This window comes from Falco punctatus (assembly GCF_963210335.1).
Source record: "Falco punctatus genome assembly, chromosome: 1".
Lineage (NCBI taxonomy): Eukaryota > Metazoa > Chordata > Aves > Falconiformes > Falconidae > Falco > Falco punctatus.
Genome location: NC_137580.1, coordinates 60,613,278 through 60,633,695, shown reverse-complemented (window position 1 = coordinate 60,633,695; position 20,418 = coordinate 60,613,278). Strand labels below are relative to the sequence as shown.

Sequence of the window (20,418 nt, the reverse complement as noted above, 5' to 3'; positions counted from 1 at the left end):
CTTGGTATGAAAACCAGAATAACAATGTTAGCACTGCTTCCGTTAGTTTGAAAGGATTTTTTGATAAATGAGGAAGATTTAAATGTTGTTTAAATCTTAAATGACTGCTGCTACAGTCACCTCTTAAGAATTTCATCATAACAGCAACACAGGAACTAGTAACAAGAGTAATATTAACCAACTACTAGAAAATAGTGGTCAGATCAGAAGGCAATGCTACTTACCTAGAAAATTCAACATGCTGAAAAGTAAACTGCTAAGAAAGTGTTCTACAAAAACGTCTTCCATCACGCAAGATGTGCTCATGAAATATTAAAGGTTTTATTTAAAAAGATTAATTATGTGGGTGTCTATGGCAGATAATCAGATTTGTATAGCTTGAGCTATATTAAATTAGATTAATTTTATTCTACTAGTCCAATTATAGTAAGGAAAACACAAATGGAGTATTAGGAAAGGAACAAAAGAGACTGTGGAATTATTTGCCAAAAAAAGCTGTAAAGCATTATTTTCTGGCACGTTATGGACTGCACAAAACACTTACAATTGTACAATTGGCAAAGAATTCACTACCAGGTCACCTACCCATTCTTATCCATCTGTTTAAAGTAAACTGTGATCATTGCTGCAGTTTACTTCCAAAACAACTATTTGGAACAGTTTTCCCAAAATGAAGAGAAGAAAGGGCTAAGTGCATATTTTGATTTCTCAGTATTGAGAAGCTACTAAATTCGGAATACTTGTTTCCTTTTATTTTTGTTTAGCGTGACTCAATGTCATGATGAAAAAAATCTACAAATGTGTCCAGAAAATTCACCACACATGACAAAATGAAGACACTACGGACACTCGTTGAAAACTACACTGTTTATGCAATCTAGATATCTACAATAGGAGAAAGCAATTATGCAATCTAGATAACTACAATAGGAGAAAGCAATCTAAAATCCATGCTATTCTATTTACAGCATCCCAGGAAACTTCCAATATTTTGCAGATGAGAAGAAGCTACAAGATCACATTTTGCAGAAGTTGCAAAGTGAAAAATAAAAAAAAAAAATATTGTGACCACAGGGTTTGGTTTAACCTCAGCCAGTAACTAAATACCACACAGCTGCTCACTCACTCCCCCATCACCCACAGGCACAGGGAGAAGAATCAGAAAATAATGTAAAACTCAAAGGTTGAGATAAGAACAATTCAATAATTTAATTGAAATAAAATAAAATACAATAAAAACAATAATAATAACAACACACTTATCATGAAAATGAGGGAGAAGGAAAGAGGCATGAGATCCAAAGAGAAAGGAGAAAAGAAAACCAGTGATGCACAACACAGCTGCTCACCACCCGTGGACTGATGCCCAGCCAGTCCCGGAGCAGCAACCCTTGGCCTTGGCCAACCCCCCATTATGACATCCCATGGTATGGAACACCTCTTTGGCTAGCTCAGGTCAGCTGTCCTGGCTGTGTCCCTTCCCAATTTCTTGTGCCCCTCCAGCCTCCCCACAAGGCTGAGAAACTGAGAAGTCCTTGACTTAGTACACCACCTAGCACACTGATGGTTTTAGTTGCTGCTATCAGTATTGTTCTCACACCAAATCCAAAACACAGCATGCACCAGCTACTAAGAAGAAAATTAAGTCTAGCCCAGCCAAAACCAGGAGAGAAGTCTCTTATGATCCAAGTGTAAAATTACTGCCTTGTAAAACAGAACTCATCAATACTTCTATCAAGATCCTGAAGTGCACTGAAAAAGCAATTGCAGAACTTTCAACAGCTCTTTCCACATTTCCTCATTTCCTGTTCCTTCTTTGAACAAAAGTTCAAAAGATAATTCCCTCTCAGTACAGTTAAGAGACCCGTCAATGATTTTCTCACTACCTGCTCTTGATCAATCAGCAAAAAGCCGAAAGGCAGAGGATCCTGTTTCTTCCTTCTGATGACACCTCCTTAACTGTCAGAATTCTTTTTGCTGTTGACCTACTCTTTGATCAGCTGCTTGAAAAGAGTTTTCTCAGATATTTTGTTGAACAAGGAAAATAACAGAATTCCTCTCTCGATTAAAAAATCCTCCTCTTGGAGGTCTCATTGATAGGGTAGATGTTAATAAAATTATGTGGAATCTCTTCTCTCATATATTTTGTCATTTCCTTCCACACATTGTGAGTCAACAGCAGAAGGCAGCTACACTCATAGCCCTTTATGAAATACATACTACATTAAGCTCAAAAATACACAAATTATATGTTGAATTATTACTTACCTTTTGTATAATCCTGTAAAGAAATATAGGAGGGACAGCTTAAGCAGTTGACTTTGAGCTCATTCTGCAGCAGGCTTTCTGCAGTAACTACAAGCTTGTTCCATTAAAACCATTAACTTCTGACAGAATTCACCCTTGTCACTCAAAGAAACAAAAGTCTTTAGAAAACATGTGCCACACATGCAAAATTGACCTCTCTCCCTCAAGTCCTACATATATATTTTATGTATATACTTTATATGTATATTAACACAAAGATATGTATTTACAGACAGACACACAACTTCAGCTAATGTGAGTAATCAGTGCTACTTTCAATATAATGAAACTTCTGACACTTTTAAAAATGCAATAGTCTGGTCCAACATGAGGGTGAAGAAAATTACAGGCTATACAAACTCCTCTGCATTACCAGCCATCTCTAACTTCTTCTTCATAAATACTGTCTTTGCAAAACTGTGTTTTCCAAGAATCTGGAAGCAGGTTTGTTACTTCCACAATAAAGTACTATTAAAAATCATTCAGGACTGAAACAACATAGTTTTCAGTTTGTGCAGTTTACAAGTTTGTCTCCACAAATGGTCACCTGCCATTACCATAGTCGACCTGATCATTTATGATGCTAATTCTAGGTTTTAATCTTGATTTGCAATGATTCAAACAGGCTCAGCTACATCTTTAAAAGAAACATTTGGGAATTCAGAGGTATAAACAAGCATATTAGAAACTATGCAAAACAAAATCCATTTGTTTCTGGTAGCTTGAAGTTCAGAGATGCACTTGTCTAATTTACATGTTTTTATCATTATCTCATAAGAAACTAGTGGCACAGGTCAAAATAAACCCTATTCACTGAAACTCAGTATCTAGCCTCTGACACTGCTTTGGTCTTTTCAAGGAACACTAAGGAAAAAAAACAATCAAACAAAATATACATTTTTTTGTTGACAGGCTTCAACTCTAGGGGGAAAAAAAGAGACTCAAGTGACCAGTTTAATTTCTCTGACCCAGATTACCCTTCCTAAATGAAAACACCCCAGCAATGAGTTTGAAAAATGAACCAGACAATAATGTGAACTGTTTGACAATAAAGAAGATATCTCTGATAAGCATCTGTATGCAAAGCAGAATGGTTGCTTCCACCAGTGAGAAGAGAGAGAAGCAGTGCTTAGAAAGTAAAATAACAGATCTCATATAATTTGCTTACACACTGATTAGATGGTACAGCAACAAACAAAAACCAATGAGTTAATGATAACAAAGAAGGATGCGGAGAACAGTCAGTACAGTGAAGGTTTCAACAGGCTAGAGCTAAAGCCCATGTGCAGCTGAAAATCAAAGCACTAATACTCAATCAAGTAGAATGGGGAGGGTCGTTGAAGTCTGGTTGGTAAAATGGTGCCGATGCCTTTGGGAAAAATGTAGTGATAATAAAATGGGAGAACAGACTGCCAGAGGTAAGAAGATGAGAAGCAGAGAAGTTGGGAGAGAATTTCACCCAAAAATGGATTCAAGTCAGGCTAGTAGTTAATGTTTTCCTAGATGCAATAGAATGTACAGGCTGAGAAACAGCCTCTTCATCTGTGTGAAGATGCTGTTGTTGGTGACTGTTCTTTTGTTCTCCTTCTTACATACACAAATAATTTTTTCCAATAGTGTGACTGATGTGGATAACAGAGAGAAACTATCTAGTTGAGTGAATACCTAAGCACAAAGGGAAAAGGGAAGCTGGTCTTATTCTGAGGAGCCACTGCTTAGAGTTAGATTATTTCTCACTGTTCATCTACCCCCCTAAAAATCCAAACTGATTCATCATCTCAGTGCATCAAAGGCCCCTTCGGTATCCGTTTCCAGTGTGCTGTTGCAGAGTGTATACATGTTAGTACTATTCTTGGTCTAAAGCCAATCAAGGCTAACTATGTCTCCAAATGCACGTGGAAAAAACCCCACACCTTCAACTGTTAGAAACACATTCCACCTCACCAATGACTTCACATTCAAGAGCACGTAGAGAAATCTGATCTGTTATGGTTAATTCACCTCCCAATACCAATTATGTCTATTTAACCTAAACAAGTGTCAACAGGAAAACTGACATTTATGCTACCACCTACACAGCTATTAAGACATCATATGGCTTCCAATAGCTTTTTGGACCAGAAAAGTGAAACTTCCTTGTCCAGAAAGCTAGATGGAAATGTTGTATTCCAAATTCTGCTTTAGGATAAAGACAGAATTTCCTTGAAAAAACTCTAGAGGCATGACTAGAGGCACGACTAGAGGCACTACTAACATGTAACAGAAGCCTTCATGTGTTAGGACTGGATTGATTCAGATAGCCTACAGATGTATTTTCCAGTCTACAGTTTGTGAAAAAAATTTCATTAAGATGAATATAGAAACAATCTCTGTCTCAAAGATAACAAACTGGTAGCTGTCTTTTAGAAACACTTACTTATAAATCAACCTAATTGGTTTTGGGCATAGAATAAATTCCAGTCAGTAATGTAGACATAAGATTCTAACTTTTAAAAGTATATATTAAAAAGGGATGTCAAAAATTAGAAGCAAAACAAGCAAAATTAAGTAAAGGGAAAGCATTAAATACAACAATATGATGTATAACAGGAACAAACTAGCCTAGCACTGGATGAACATGGAAGTTTCAAAATATCCGCAAACAAAGCATTCAAAAAGTTTTTCTAATTTATGTTTCTCAAGATGATAGGTAAGATCATGTATCCACCTCCTGCAATGACAAAGAAACTCTTCTCATTCCACTGGGAAAAAAGATCGTATGTTGAATAACTTTTGCTAGAAGTACCTATAAAAACACACAATATGCTTTGGTTTTACTGAAAAAAGATCAGCTCCTTTGGATGAAAAGATATATTTTACATACAAAAGTTTCATATGGAGTCCCAGGGACTTTAGGAATAAGTAGCACTTTAGGAATAAGTTGGTATTATTTCCATATACTTTCACAAATCATAGCTGTTAAGTGATTTATGTGATTGATGTTACAATATCCTCCTTGCTGTGCATAGAAAAGCCTTGGATTCTCTGAGACAGATTTGGTCAGCTTTCCACATGTATGTCCTTGCTATATGGATAGGAAAGACTTTTAAGACTTGGCTAAGATAACCTCAGCCAAGTTTTATCCAAAATTTGGAACTTCTCCAGCATTAAAAGGATGGGGGCGGGGGGAAAATATCTTTCATTCATACCTTCTAAAAAATACCCAAACTACAGCACTTTTGAGCCATGGACAGGCACAATAGTCCTTAATCTGGTAGAGAATTTGGATCTCCAGACTCTGCATTCACTTTGAAGAGTGCTAAAAGTGACATTAACTTTCTGAATGTAAGAAGCTACCTCTCTTCGTTGGCACAATCATTCAAAACACTGCCAGAAAAGTCATACTGATTTTATTATAAGCAGGGGCTCATTTTTACAATAAACATTCTAAATATAATGAAATCCAAAATCAGATACAAAATTAATGTAATTTATTTTAACAAGAGAGGGCACACATGATCTGTTCTGGCCTCAGATGTGTAAAGCTGCAATGGCCTGCTCTAATGACAATCAGCTTTCACTGCTCTTCTCCAGAAGTGGACCACTTTTCCTACCATTGTTCCTCATCCTGTTATTTATCTTCTTTTGTATAATGATGTGTTTTTCATGCTTAGTATTTGATGTAGCTCTATGCAACAGCAGCACACAAACTTATTTTGTTTTCCCTTTTGAAAATACTGCATCCTGTTCTTTATAAACTGGACATTTAGAAGAGATAAGATACTGAAATGTCAAATCTAGTCAACAAAGGGAAAAGACAACACCGTTTTTTTTAGATAATCCTGTGGTGTATAAACTAAGCAGGCTCAGTTTTTAGGGGAAAAAATAAGTAGTGATTTTTGTGACAGTTATTCAAAGTCAAAGATTTCAGTCTAAATGCTTTTTGCTATTTGAAATACGATTTTTTTTCCCATGCAATTTTCTGAAAATATTTTGATGAGTAACAGTTTTCTTAAATCTTGGACAAAAGCATCCAGAGAGAACATTACAGATTAAGCTAAAAATCCACTTTTCCTTTAGGCAAATTGGCTAGTGAATAGCTAACTATAAAGTAATGCATGCATTTCAGTTCTGTATATCCTTTCAGTGCTCCTGTCCATTAATTGGCCATTGATTTGAAAATGTCAGTTTTCCTGATAATGGTTTTATGGGCAATATGATCAACATCATTAAACTCATTTTGTTTCACATGAAATAATGGATCACAACTTCACATTTATTTAAACAAACCCAACTGATAGTAGTATGTTGATTTTTTCCCTTCATTTTATGCTTAAAGATTTTGAGTTGTTTCTGTACATGAATGGCTAGCCTGGCATATTACAGGACAAAGACTATAAGCTCTTTTTCAATAGAGGAAACAATAAATAGTTGTAAGCAAAATCAACTTCCTTAAAAAATATACATTTTTACGAAAATATTAACTCCCTTAATAATGGCAATATATATGTTGTTTTCAGATGTTCCACAAAAGAGCTGTATATAACACAGGCAAAGAATCTGTGATGGCCATTATAACAATGAATACACTGACCCTTATAAACCTGAACTTAGTGCATCTCCTGTACTTTTATCTACTGGGTAGGAAAATAAGGAATGATTTAAAACAATACGGTAAACTTTCAACTCCTATTTCATCTCCAAAAGTTAAACTCTAGCAACACAAAGAAGAAATAACAGCAACAAAGTGCTGCAAGTTTTAAAGAAAAAAATCCTTTGACTTAAGGATGTTTGAAACTATCTGTACCTAGTCTTTCACAGTTCAGATGTAGAGGGGTGAACTCTTGGGAATGCAATTTATATACTTGCCTTCAAAACTGACCAGCTGACTTCAATGACTTAAAATTAATCTATTTAAAAAATGTAATAAAACCTGTATATGAATACAGGTACACAAGTTAGTTTCCATTGTAAATGTCACATTCCAACACCTAAGAAACATAACAAGCTGCTATATATCCCAACTTCAAAGTGCACCTATTTTAAACCAAGAAATGGCATTTCTTCATATAAAGCTTATGTATTACATAGCTCTATGAAGTGTTTTGCTGCCTATTTAAATACTGTTTAGAACTCCCTGCAGAATAATCCAATCTATTACTAAACACAATTTCTAATGCAAATGCATATTTTGACTGAAGAAGGTTTTATTAATGCACTTTCTGATTTACTAAGGTAATTCAGTTCATGACTACCTTTCAGTCCCTTGGCCCAATTTCCATGTCTATAACAGTCAATTTTGGATTAACTTATTGAGCTAGGAACTTACAGAGAAAGACCTTGAACTTAGAATACCAGAGCCACTTTAATACATATTCTAAAAGGAGCCACCAAAACATAACAAAGTGCAGTGCCAGACAGTATTCCACAATAAGCATGTCCTCACAGAAAAATATGCTTGCATGTAGGAACTATCCAAAGCTGTGAAATTACAGGGTAATTCACTTCTTTATCAGAACCTTGGACATCTCTTAAATGAAGAAATCAGTGAAATGTCATATTATTAAATGGTAACGAATCACTTCTGACACAAAACGTCTTTGGAAAGATCAGGGTCAACTGATAACAAAATACAGCAGATTTCTTAAAGAGAAAGTCTTCCTCAGTTGTGTATATTTTATTCAACTGTAATTTAATAAAAACCCAAACTAGGAAGACTAAAATTTGACATATAGATTAAAAGGCAGTTGAAGAAACGCTGTGACCAAACACATGAGCCTGTTAAATAGTAAGCATCTATCCCACGCAAAGACCAATCCTACTCAGTGTACTGCGCATTGATTAAAATGTACACTTGAAAACTGTGGTGAGGAAGGTGAAAAAGATCACTAAGGTATAGATTACCTGCAGACAGAGCACTGCCGCTGCGGCTGGAGAGCAGTGAACATCACTATCACAGAATAGTTACGAGGTGGAGCCTTCACAAATCTTCGGAATTTGTCTCCATTCATGCGGATGACCGAGCGCCTTGAGCTCCACTCCATCAGCTGTTCCACCTTCTCAGCCAAAAGATTCTGTAATTGAGGACAAGGATGAACAATGTTTAAGCTTAAACTTCAAGGACTTCGTACACATATTCTGCCTTTGCATGCACACAGCACCTATGGACTTAAGCAGATTGGGGGCACCTCCATATAGCTTATAGCACAATTTAGTCTTCTATGTAGACGAGTAGATTTTAAGTACTTAAAAAAAAAAAAATAACCCAAAGCCGTCTTAGAAAGGATACATATAATGAAATAAACAGGTTGCTACCAGAGGCAAATGAGTGGGGTAAGGCTGATTATCTAAATACAAGATACAAGTATAGCAATCATTTAACTTTCAGTAAAATTTGAAAATTTTAGAAAATGCAGCATTATATTTATTCTGTTAGTAAAAATCATAGCAGTATACTAACAGTCACTCAGATATTAAGACCAAAGAAAAACATAGCTACAAAGAAAAATAGTTATTACCTTCACAATTTCCTTACAAATATGTATCATATTGAATTTAAATTAATGTAAGTTTTGTATTTTGCTACAGACCAGAGTGCACTGTCTTATGAACCCATCTAGGCACTTTCCATTATGAGATCAACACTTTTAGTTGCTTTCAAGGTTGAGATGCCCAAAATATTTTGACTGAAGTATATAAGAAAGACCAAAAATTGCTTGTGTGTGGCTTTTCTTTTGCATGAAAGCATTCCATCATATGAAGCATTTAGAATCAGGCTATGAGACATATTAGCAGATGGCCCTCAAGTTAAATACATTAACTAACATTCCTATGAAAATCTATTTAGTTTGGTTTGTTTTTGTTTTTTTTTATCAAGTAAGCCTGACGTCACACATGCTCAGCAGAGACTTTTTAGTCTCCTGAGTTATGTAGGTTCAGTGAAGTTGCTGAGTGCTGAAAGAAGGTGGGAAGGACAGAAAGGGGGACAGACAGAAATGGAGACAGAAAGTGAAGAGGAAGCACCAAACAAAAGAGAAACTAAGTTCAGAAAACAGGAAGGTGTGAGAACTCTTACAAAATACACGAGTTAGTGAAAGGGTATACAAACTGATGAGGGTCTGCTGTGGAAGAGAAGAATAAGCCATCTTAACAAAATATAATGAAATGGGAAAGCTCTGAGAAAAAGGGATCAAGACACATAAGGTGAGGATAAAACTCAGATACTGTGCAGGAACCACTGAGCAAGGAGACAAGGTAGCTTTTCTAGGAGTTTGGGTTTTTTAAAGAAAAAAAAAATGTAACATTTTGACAAATCAGTAAGGCTATAAATAAGAGTAAAGATAGGTATGTGAAGGGAAAGGAGGAATGAAATAGAAGGATAAAGGAAAATTCCATTTTGCCTGTCAGATCTTCCATCTTAAAAATTAGCAGATGACGTCCCTTGGATCTCCTAATAAGGCACAGCTCATTGTCATAAGTTCTGAGTCAAGAAGAAGCTTTGATCAGTGTAAATCATGAACAGTTCTGAAACAGCCACATTTCACATTTATTTGACCGTATAAAGCCTTTAAATAATAACAAAAAAAACCTTTTAGGTTTTCATTACTATTCTAAGAATTTAGCTGAGATTTGCAATCACAAAAGTAAAGAAGAGACTACAATTCTCTCTGTCAAGAGAATACCAATGAATCAATCAATACAGCTTTTCTTCTGCAAAAAGCCCTATTTTTTGGTAGTTTTACTTTAAAAAAAGATATTTTGTAAGTTCTGTTCTTTAAAACAAACCATAAAGCAGATCACATAAAAATGAAACCTATGCATTTGTAAAATTTCCTTGGATTAGCAGTACCTGGATTAAATCTTTCTGTTCATTTCAAAAGATTCACTAGTTTTGCAAGAGGCACTCCACCTGGTAATGCATAATAAAACATAAGGGGCCAAAAAGTGATGTGTATTCATATTTCCAAAAGCTTTAATAGCTGAAGCAAAAAGATAAAACAAAGAAAACTGATAAAGATACATTAATTTTAAATTAGCACAGGAAGGATGCACAACGTCCTACTTGGTACAAAAGACCAAAGACTTTTCAGAATAGGTCTTATGCAGAGAAAAGAAACAGAAACCTATGAAGTATTGTTAAAGGTGCTAAAGCAAAAGCATGATCCTGACAGAAAAAAAAAACCGGGGGGGGGGGGGGGGGGGGGGGCGGGAACCCAGATCTATTACTGTTATATAATTTGTTTCTACAAAATCATCAGTGATACCAGAAGAGTCTTACTCAGAGAAGTCCTATACAAAGTTTTACTTGGAAGACGTGGCCAATAAAAATAATTGTCTTGATTCCTTCAGATTCAACCATGTATAACATCACCTTCACATAGCTCTTGTGCAATATGGTGAGATTCACCATAATGTTCTCAACCACTTGTATGTTTTGTTTTGCTTTTTCTAAATGCACTAGGTAACAAGCAAGTAACTAACCTGTTTACTAAGGTAACTAAGTAACATGTTTACTTAGGTAACTAAGTAGTACTTCAGGAGCATAAAGTCACTAGGTACAATTTTATTACCTGCTTTGCTGGATTCTTAAGAATGTACTTTTTTCAAATAGAAAGTTATCATTGCGTAGCTTGATGAATGAAACATTCTGCTATAGGCCAGATTTCTCTTTGGTAACTGGCTGCACTTAGATATCCTACTACTTTTTAGTCCACTTTATTCCAGAAAGTCTCCTTTTGCAAAGTAATTGATATAAGAGATCTTGGGACTGACAGCTCTAGAATTTGCAATGAAGTCTGTGGAACAGCCTATATTTTATGGCTTTCTGATTCATAACACTTGACAGATGGATGAAGGTCTGATATTGTTTTGTTGTAAACATTCATACAATGTATGCTGTCGAGTAATTTATCAACCTTTCCCTCATCTCACTTAATAATGAAGTTCAAGAAATAAATCTAATGTTAAATGACTTTCCATTTTAAATATGCATTTTGCTTTAAAGCTGAATATCTATGTTCAGGAAATATGGAAAATTTCAACATTCCAACTGCCTACTTCAGCTTTGGGTCAAAAAGGCAATCACTTTTCATACAAAAAAGAAAAACAGATTGCTGAATACAAGGTGTGACTATGAGCTCTACCTCCAGTCAAAAACTTTCTCCCACATAAAAGAACAGTGTTGAAAAGTGAAAAAAACCAAATTGACAGAAAACATTTAGAAACAAAAGGCAGAATTTTCCCTATTACTCTGATGGAATAATAATGAAAATAATAATCTATTAACACCTAGGAAAATACAATGATATATCCCAAATTATTCTTGCCGTGAAGGTACTGAAACCGAATGTGTCCTCCAGTACTTTTCTTTTACCATTTACCATCAAACTGTACAAATCATACATAAAACTGCCGAAGTGAATCCCCATTAGGATTCTAGACATTTACAAAATTTTATTAACTGGCCTCTTTCCACCCCCTGGGGAAACTTCTGCCAGAGAAAAGCTGGAAATAGGAGAGGATGACTAAATCAGACCCACTGGACAAAACACATCTTCTGATGACTGAGACACATGAACAACTGGTACTCACATCCAGAAAATGAGAAACTATCTCATTTTTGCCCTACACTGCTAAACTTCTGCTCCTTTCCACAGTCTAAACAGTTTAAAGACCCTACATTTATTTAAACTCATTTATTTACAGAACTCCTCTGAACATTCACTAGCTTTATGCTGGTAACTCGATGGGACTGTTTTAATTTAAACAGTGAAAAAACCTCAAACCCACAAGCACAAATCTGAGAAGGGAAATTCTTCCTTTCAGAGTAAAGTTGAAGTTTTCTTGGTGCAAATAACTATAAAAGGGTCAACAGACAACAGTCTACTGATAAAAGCATAAGGAACATTTAAATCAATGGGTGAAGAGGCAGCCATGTGCCATTTATATATTTCCATTTCCTGATGCTTACAAGCAAGATAAAAGAACATTTATGATATACATGTGGAAACAACATGAAAGCTAATTTCTGTAAACCAATCAGAACTACATTATTACTTGCTGTTCCTGCATTATTTTGTTACAAGTGAAAATACATGGCACGAGCATTTTTTCAAAAATAAATAACGCCTAAAAATGTAACTGAGAAAATCCAGAATGCAGAAATTTTCTGATGCAACAAGAAAACCAGTTCTTTATTTAGGACAGGGATTTCTCCATAAAGAGATCACCTATGAAAATTATTTTTGTTACTGGAGTAGGGGCAGAATCCTTGGCATTTTGACCTCAATCCCGCTAAGCCCCACTAAAATAAGCTGCTTGGGACAGCAATTCTAAATAATCTTGCTTTTTTTCGTATGGCTAGCAAAAGATTTTTCCATTTGCAGTCGTCCATATCATTGAAATGACAACAAAGCTAAAGAATACAGTTAAAAGCCTATCTATTATACATCTCAGTTTCTAGTGACGTGTTAAAACAACTGTGCCACCTGTCAAAAATGCAGACAAACTGTGACAAGTTATGAAACAGAAGATGCTGGCAGGCCCACCTTCTGGCATCTCTACCTGAAGCAATTCCCTATTAGGGATTGCTTCCCAGTGATCCCCCATATCTCCTCTCTGCTGCTTAACCCAGTAGAGCTTGGCATCTACAAGCGTTCACTTTCATGCTCTGTGACTAGCAGATTAGCTACTCAAAGCACAGCTTTATTTATTCAGCCTCCCAAGACACTGTGCCTACAAGACAAAGCATAAACAACAATAACAACCACCCTGTATACACACGTTTTGCCTAACTTGACTTAATTTTCCTTGGCCAGATTTTCAAAATTTCTTTTGGCCCAAATAAAACCATATCTCTCTGGAGAAAAGAAAATCAAACCCCAAGAACCAGAACACCACCCAGATTTTCCTAAATGGTGCTTGCTCTGCTATTCAACAGATGACACTGACATTTTCAAGAAAATCTCTTATTTTTAAAACAAACAAAAAAACCCCTAAGATTGAAATACTTGTTGATTCAGATTTGTTGATCTGAAAAATATACATAACAGCAAAATAGCTGGAGTATGGCAAAGGGAAGTTTCTCCTTGATTCTCACAGAAGTTTTATCAGTTGTCTTTATCATATATACATATTTCTGATGGGTTTACATTATTGAAAATTTAGTTTGAATTAAGTTTCTTTAGACCTCCTTTCATTTACTTTACCTTCAGTCAGAAAAACATCACACGGGTAACTTAAGCCCTAGGTTTCAGAAGAAGTTTCAGCTCTTTCTGATGTAAGATGGTGCCTCCTGAATGCTGCTAGACGTGAACATGGAAGATCTCAGCTCTAGAAGGTAGAGTCAAGATCCATAAGAAGAGATACCAGTACTAGGAAACGTCCTCAAAAAAATTAGGCAGGGACTCAATCTACTGGTGACTCCTAGTAAGGCTGAGGCATTGGTTATTAATTACCAAGTCATTCCCCTTTCCTGATGAAAAATTCAAATTCAGTCCAGTAGTTCAAGTTTCTCAGTTTCTGTAGTAAAGAAATAAAGCAAGGAAATAAGTTTCTAATTAATGACTTGATCCTACACTTGCTACTGGAGATAAATTAACTACAGATTTTGTTGAATATTTCTTAAATTATGATGTTGCAAAGGAAAAAAAATGAGGTGGCCTGACTTCCATGTTTGCTGTATGTGTATCTTACCAAAACCTTCTAATGTAGACTGAATGATCACTCTTGAGATAAAGACTCTGCTTTGTTCACTTAGGTGCATCAAGTCCTCAAGAAATGTTAGCTTTGTAGGTAATTATTTCAGGAAAAAACTCAATGTAAAAAAATCCACAAGGTTGCACCGATAAGGCATGTAAAGTATCTCATAAATATCTCAATCTGATGTATGTAGCTTAAATTCCAATTGAACAGTCACTTTTTTAGTCTTTAAACTAATAATACTAGTAAAGAGAAACTACTTTTTAGCAGTATGCTGTAGAAATAGTAGTTAACTCCTCTAAAAATATGTTTGATGAGCATTCACTGTAATTATTAACTCAATTACATTAATGGCAGAAAGACAGCGGAATTAACATTCAAAGTGTTGTTACAGCCTATTAAAATTTAGTCATTCATTCCTCTGTTGTCCCTTGTTCATCTGATGCCTGCATATAAATGTAATTCACACTATCAATATATCAGTATTCTTGAACATATCCAAAAATAGTTTTATCATTCATAAATCTTGACAAACAATACTTGCATGTACTCAGGTACGTTTACATAATATCCCTACACACTAAAAAGGGAGAAGATAGATGACTACTTTTCTGCACAAGCCTTCTACACAAGACCTCACATGGTTCATGGACTTGAAGGTGCTAAAGAAGAGTAATTTCTTTGATCTGCCTAGATCTTCACTCTTCCCTCCAACATCTCCTAGGTTATTGTGGAACCTGGCAAAAAATTAAAACATATTTTACTTAGAAGAGGAGTACACTTTATATAAAAGACATGCAGCGTCAGTAGCTTTATCCAAAATATTTATTCCCTATTTTGAACTTCTCTATAAATCAAGAACAAAAACCATGGATCATGTCAAACTAATGAACTTTGTTAAATGTCATTTCTTGATTCACAAGAAACTCTATGTCTAATGGAGAACTGCAGGATTAAGTATCTGGATATTCCAGTCAGAAACATACTTTTCTACAGCAGAAATTAACAATATTTACATCAGATTCCGTAGGCATCAGAAGTACAATACATTCTGTTCTGTAAAGTTGTAAGGTCACAAACTAATTCTTCTACGGAGAACAGCTGTATCAGTACTGCAAAAGTTTCCTTTCCTGTCCTCATCTCCTCTTCAACTTTCCATAATCTTTCAAAGGCTGTTTTTTAATAAAATTAAAAAAAGAAAACAAAAACAAAACCCACAAAAAATCCCTAGCATAAGTTAATGTAAATATCACTAACCACTAATATATATATATATATATATGTGTGTGTGTGTGTGTGTGTGTGTATATATATGTGTGAGTATATATATATGTGTGTGTGTGTGTGTATATATATATATATAAATCTCTTAGGATACTTTATTCCCTTTCAGATTATTTACATATTTACAGGAATTGAGAAGTTACATAATCGAGGAGCCATGTAAGCTGGCACACTGTGACTGACTTGATATTATGCTCCATTGACTTGAGGTTACTTAGCTGTGACTGAGGATTTGCTTCTTGGTATCAGACACTGATTTTCATCTTTATGCAAAATAGCCTACATTTTTTGGTATTAAGCCTAAAAATGTCCTTTTAAGGCCGAGTAAACAAATGAACAAAGAACTAAAAGTAATGAGGTGTTTTGTATTTTTTTTTTATTTTATCCCATAAGTGGCTCTATTAGCAATTTAAGAAAAATCTGGGTGATTTCCTATTATACCGAGCTGTCATTTTGTGATCACACAAGAAAGTTATAACAGTAATATTTTTGTCACTGTAGAAAACATAAGATAGAAAGTAACCCTCATAATGGTTTACAGGGATGTATTTTGTCCTCAATTTCAATGGAGTACAATCCAAAATTGGCAATTTCTTTCAAAATATAAAAAAATCATCCTTTTTGTAATTAATACTTTTCAAAATTTTCAAAGTTTGTCACAGATTTTATTTTTTAATGAAGGTACATATCCATAAAGTTCACCTAATTTAAATAAAATCTGTCAAGTCAACAATATGAATTACAGAGTAGCATTCTAGTATTGTGAACAAGCACACAGTTCACTTCAGGAAAGAGAATCCCTACTGTACTGCATCAAATAAATGCAAGTTAAACTGCCTGAGCTTATATAAATAAGCCTAGGTAAGACACCTTATACAGCTATAGGCTTTTCCTATACTGTCGTTTTTGGGGGATTTTTTAATGTATGTAAGTATGGAAGTAATTAAAAACATAATGAGAAATATCAAAAGGATGAATTATGAAGTAGAGGAAATACGCTACAACAAAAGCATCAGCTAAACCTCAAAGTACATTTTGCTTAGGTCACCTTTACACTGAAAGGATATTGGTCTCAGGAGAGCATAATATAGGACAACCAGGATGATTCCAAGAGTACTTGTCATACAGAAAGGCTTAAAAAGTTCCATTTATCCTCAGTGGAAAACATTTCAGGGTTGTGATAAGGGTGACCTAGCAAAAATATTGCAGAAGTTCTTGATTAAAAGATGGGGGGGAAATCCTCAGCAATATATTAAAATGATCCCAAAAAAAGTTAAAAAGCATACATAATTCTGCACAGGTATTTAAATTCAATAAAATTATCAACCTTCCAATTTTTAATGTCTGTCTATTTTTTTCCAGGATTCAGAACCTTCATGTTCCTGGGAACTGGATATGACCATACATTTTAGAGTGCTAAGTTTATGATTTTTAAACAGATACTTCAAGTTAATTCTACGCACAATTAGTATTGCACAAATAAAAACTCTATAAATCCAGGAACACATCTCACAGCTATAGATTATCAAGGCATGTGTGTCATTAATATACTAATTCAGCATGCCATTTTGAAATATTTCTGAGTTTTTGATAAGACTAAACTTAGCTTAGCCTTTTAAACTAATTGCTATTATATTTCCATTCTAAATTTCAGGAATCCTTCCACACATTCCCCAAGATTTTTTTATTAGCTTGCTGCAATACTCATCTCACAGCATTCAGCAGCCTGTCTGAATTTACAGTGGAGAATTAACTACTGAAAGCCATTCAAGAACTATTATACACTTCGTGTACCCTTCCCTTGTTACAAAGAATATTGACTTCTTGGACACTTTATTAATATTATGCTTATTTTTAAAAATAAAGTAACTTTTGATCCTATTCTTTTCACTTCACCTCTTTAGTGTTTGCTGAAATCAGCAGGCAGCCTTATTTAAACTACCTAGATCCTTTGAAGAAATGACATTTCTCTACTAAAAAGCAAAGGCTCAATAGTACAAAAAGACACAAGCCATTTCTCTTTTTCCATGCCAAATGTCATTTTTCTGTTACTTCCTAAGGCTAGAGTCCAAAGTGTCTTTGAAAACATAAAAGCGAGGTCTCTCTTTCTTGAGTTATATTCTTGTTTGACTACTCTCAAGCAGTATTTGTGAAGATAAGTTGAACATTTCTCCAAACAGTGCTGTATAACCAACTGTCCCCTGTCAATTTTATTGCAAATTACTTTGTTTAGATAAGTCTCTTTAAAATAAAGAGATCTATTTAAAAAAATAGTTCTACAGGGCAAGCTATAAGAACCCAGTAATCCAGGATCAGGCTGCTTAAATTGTTTTGTACATACCATAGTATGTAGCTCAAGTATTTTATATAGAACGAGATGCTGCCCAGGGACAAATGCAAATAACTTACATAATATGATCCTTTAAAAAAACACAAACAAACAAACAAACAAAACCCTTCTTCAGAAGACTTTGTCCTGTAATAATTTCTGTATCCATAAGAGAAAGACTGGAAGAAAATAAAAAAAGTCAACATTAACTTGAATTTGTTGTTTCTTTATATACAATTCAGGCAAACAGAATACTAACGTCAAGTCTGAACATGAAGAAACGAGTCTGCCTTTCTTATCTAGTATGGTTGTAGGTTCCATTTACAACTCTAGAGAAATTTCAGAGATTCACAGAATGGCTAAGGTTGAAAGGGAGCTCTGGAGGTCATCTAGTCCAAGCTCCCTGCTCAAGCTGGACCACCTAGAGCTGGTAGTCCAGGACAGTTTTTTAGAGCTTCCAAGGAGAGAGACTCCACAACCTGTCTGGGCAAGCCTTGACAGTGCTCGGCCATCTTCATAGTGAAAAAGTGTTTCCTGACATTCAGATGAAACCTCCTGTGTTTCAGTTTGTGCCCACTGACTCTGGTCCTGTCAGTGTGCACCAATGAAGAGTCTGGCTCTGTCTTCTTTACACTTTACCCATCAGGTATTTATATAAATTAGTAAGATCCCTCCTGACCCTTCTCTAGGTCAAACAGTCCCTGCTCCCTCAGCCCTTCCTGAGAACATTTCCAATTTCAGAGCATTAGATGAAATGCATGATATTTAAAGGATGTGCAGGACAAGACATCACTTTACTGAACAGTTGTTCACCCTGGTTTTTGTTCTTCATTGAGTACAAAGCAAGTTCTACTCTATAGAGCAAGTAGAATCTATAGGAAAGGTGACTTGAATAAGCATAGACACCAACAAAATTGCCTTTTTGTTGAAAGTGTATTTGCTCCCTATTTCATGATAAAATAATTCAGAAATCTACGTTACTGGAAAGCCCCTTCCTTTCTTACACAGTGCTTTTAAATTAGCATACTGCCACTCCTCTTTCCTCTCCCACCCCTTGCTTACACATTCCTCTGCATGTTTATGAAACAAGATTTTGTGTTCAAAGTTGATATAGCAACGATGATGGTAACACCACATAGAGGTAAATCACTTTGGAAATTAATTTTAAAGAATAAAAAAAAATTAGAAAGTTTAGGGGAAAAAAAGGGTTCCTTTGCCTTTGTTGGAATGCTGGAAGCAAATCACAGTTTTAAACAGGGCAAAAAGGCAAAAGAGCAACAACAGTTCAGGGTATTACCAGATTTTCTCTCAAAAAATTTGAAAAACTTAAATGGCATCCAGATTTCACTCTCTGCAAACATGTCTCTCCTAGAGAGACATTCTACAAAGCCATTGATAGCTGAGCTCTCTTCACTGTGAAATCACCACACAGAGACTAATCTGTCAAAGCCCTGAAGTACTGTGCTACCACTGAAGAATTACCCAGTGATCAAGCCAGACAACGAAACCATGGGTAATGTTAAAAAATAACTTTCTTTCTCTTCAGTTTTCAAAGTTATTTCAAACACCAGGTTAAAATGCAGATGCTGTATTTATCAGTCACTGAAAGTATGGAAGGATGACTAAACTGCTACAAAGAAAACAAGTTTTATTTTAAAAAGAAGCTTATGAACTGCTAGCTATGGAAAAAGCATCAAGAGTTAACAGTGAATTAGATTATAAAGGAAGACTGGGAAGGGGCAGGAGCATGTCCTGTTAGAAGAAAAAGTACTAAGAACAAATTAATTCAATAAACATTTAAAATAAATAGTAAATACAATACAAATCAGAGATGCTTTGGATATCTAAATGAGTGAAAACATGCCAGCATGAAGAGGAATAAAAGGGCAGAAATGACATTGTTAAAAGGGCATGTAAACACTGTTTGGTCATCAGAAATACAACTGCTTGAACAGGAAAACAATGAGACCTCAGTCAAATATACTGAAATAATTTTGACAGATCCCCCTAAGAATATGAAATGAAAAAAAAATGTTTTAAAATTGTTCCATCAAGAAATATAACAGTACTTTACCTTACTTCGCTACTATATAACAGACAGTTAAAATGAGGGTATATAACATAAAATAATTTTAGAGGAATCTAAGTGACTTTTACCTAAATCAACAAATCGGCAGAGTTCTTATTCATGCAGTGCTCCAGACAAGCACAGAATGACCAGTTAGTTTTATCTAGAGGCCACATAAAGCATCCAGTTGAAAAACATTCTGGGTATGGGTATGACTACTCCGGCTACCTCATCTCCCAAAATTCAGAACAACAACAACAAAAAAACTCACATAGGCAGATGTCATAGATTTGCCTCTTTGGTAATACCAAGAGGATTCTCAAGTACCTATTCCATACCGGCACATTTACGATTAATAAGAAAGGTTACCTTGTTGATCAGTGCACTGAGAAACTAAAAAACAGAATTAAATTTCTCATCTGCTTCTTCACAGCAACTGAATAATAAACAAATTCAAAGACTAATGGCAGAGGAAAGATGTGGTGGTGATAATCAATAAACAATTTCTACCCTGTGACAAGCCAATCAGGTACTTTCTGACATAAGAAATGCACCAACTAGTCTACGTTCAAATCAAGAATTTCAAAGATTACAGTTGAAAAGCTGCAGGCAAAACAGTTATCAATCTTTAGAGTGGAAAAACTTACTATTATTACCAAAGACAGTGAATCTTCTAACTACCTACCACAGATACAAGTTGTATTTTTTCCTTAAAATTCCAGGTGTTCATGTTTTACCCATAAACCCAAGC

At 35.1% G+C, this 20,418-nt stretch overlaps 1 protein-coding gene across 2 annotated transcripts in view; it reads right to left on the bottom strand.

The window, feature by feature from the left end:
* The window catches only part of TUSC3 (tumor suppressor candidate 3), a 161,958-nt gene that overhangs the window by 80,869 nt on the left and 60,671 nt on the right, over positions 1-20,418 (bottom strand). For both annotated transcript variants that reach the window (XM_080373911.1, XM_080373910.1), the window contains exon 2: positions 8,191-8,360. In XM_080373911.1, the coding sequence (XP_080230037.1) occupies positions 8,191-8,360 (170 nt within the window). The remainder of the gene's footprint in view (positions 1-8,190; positions 8,361-20,418) is intronic.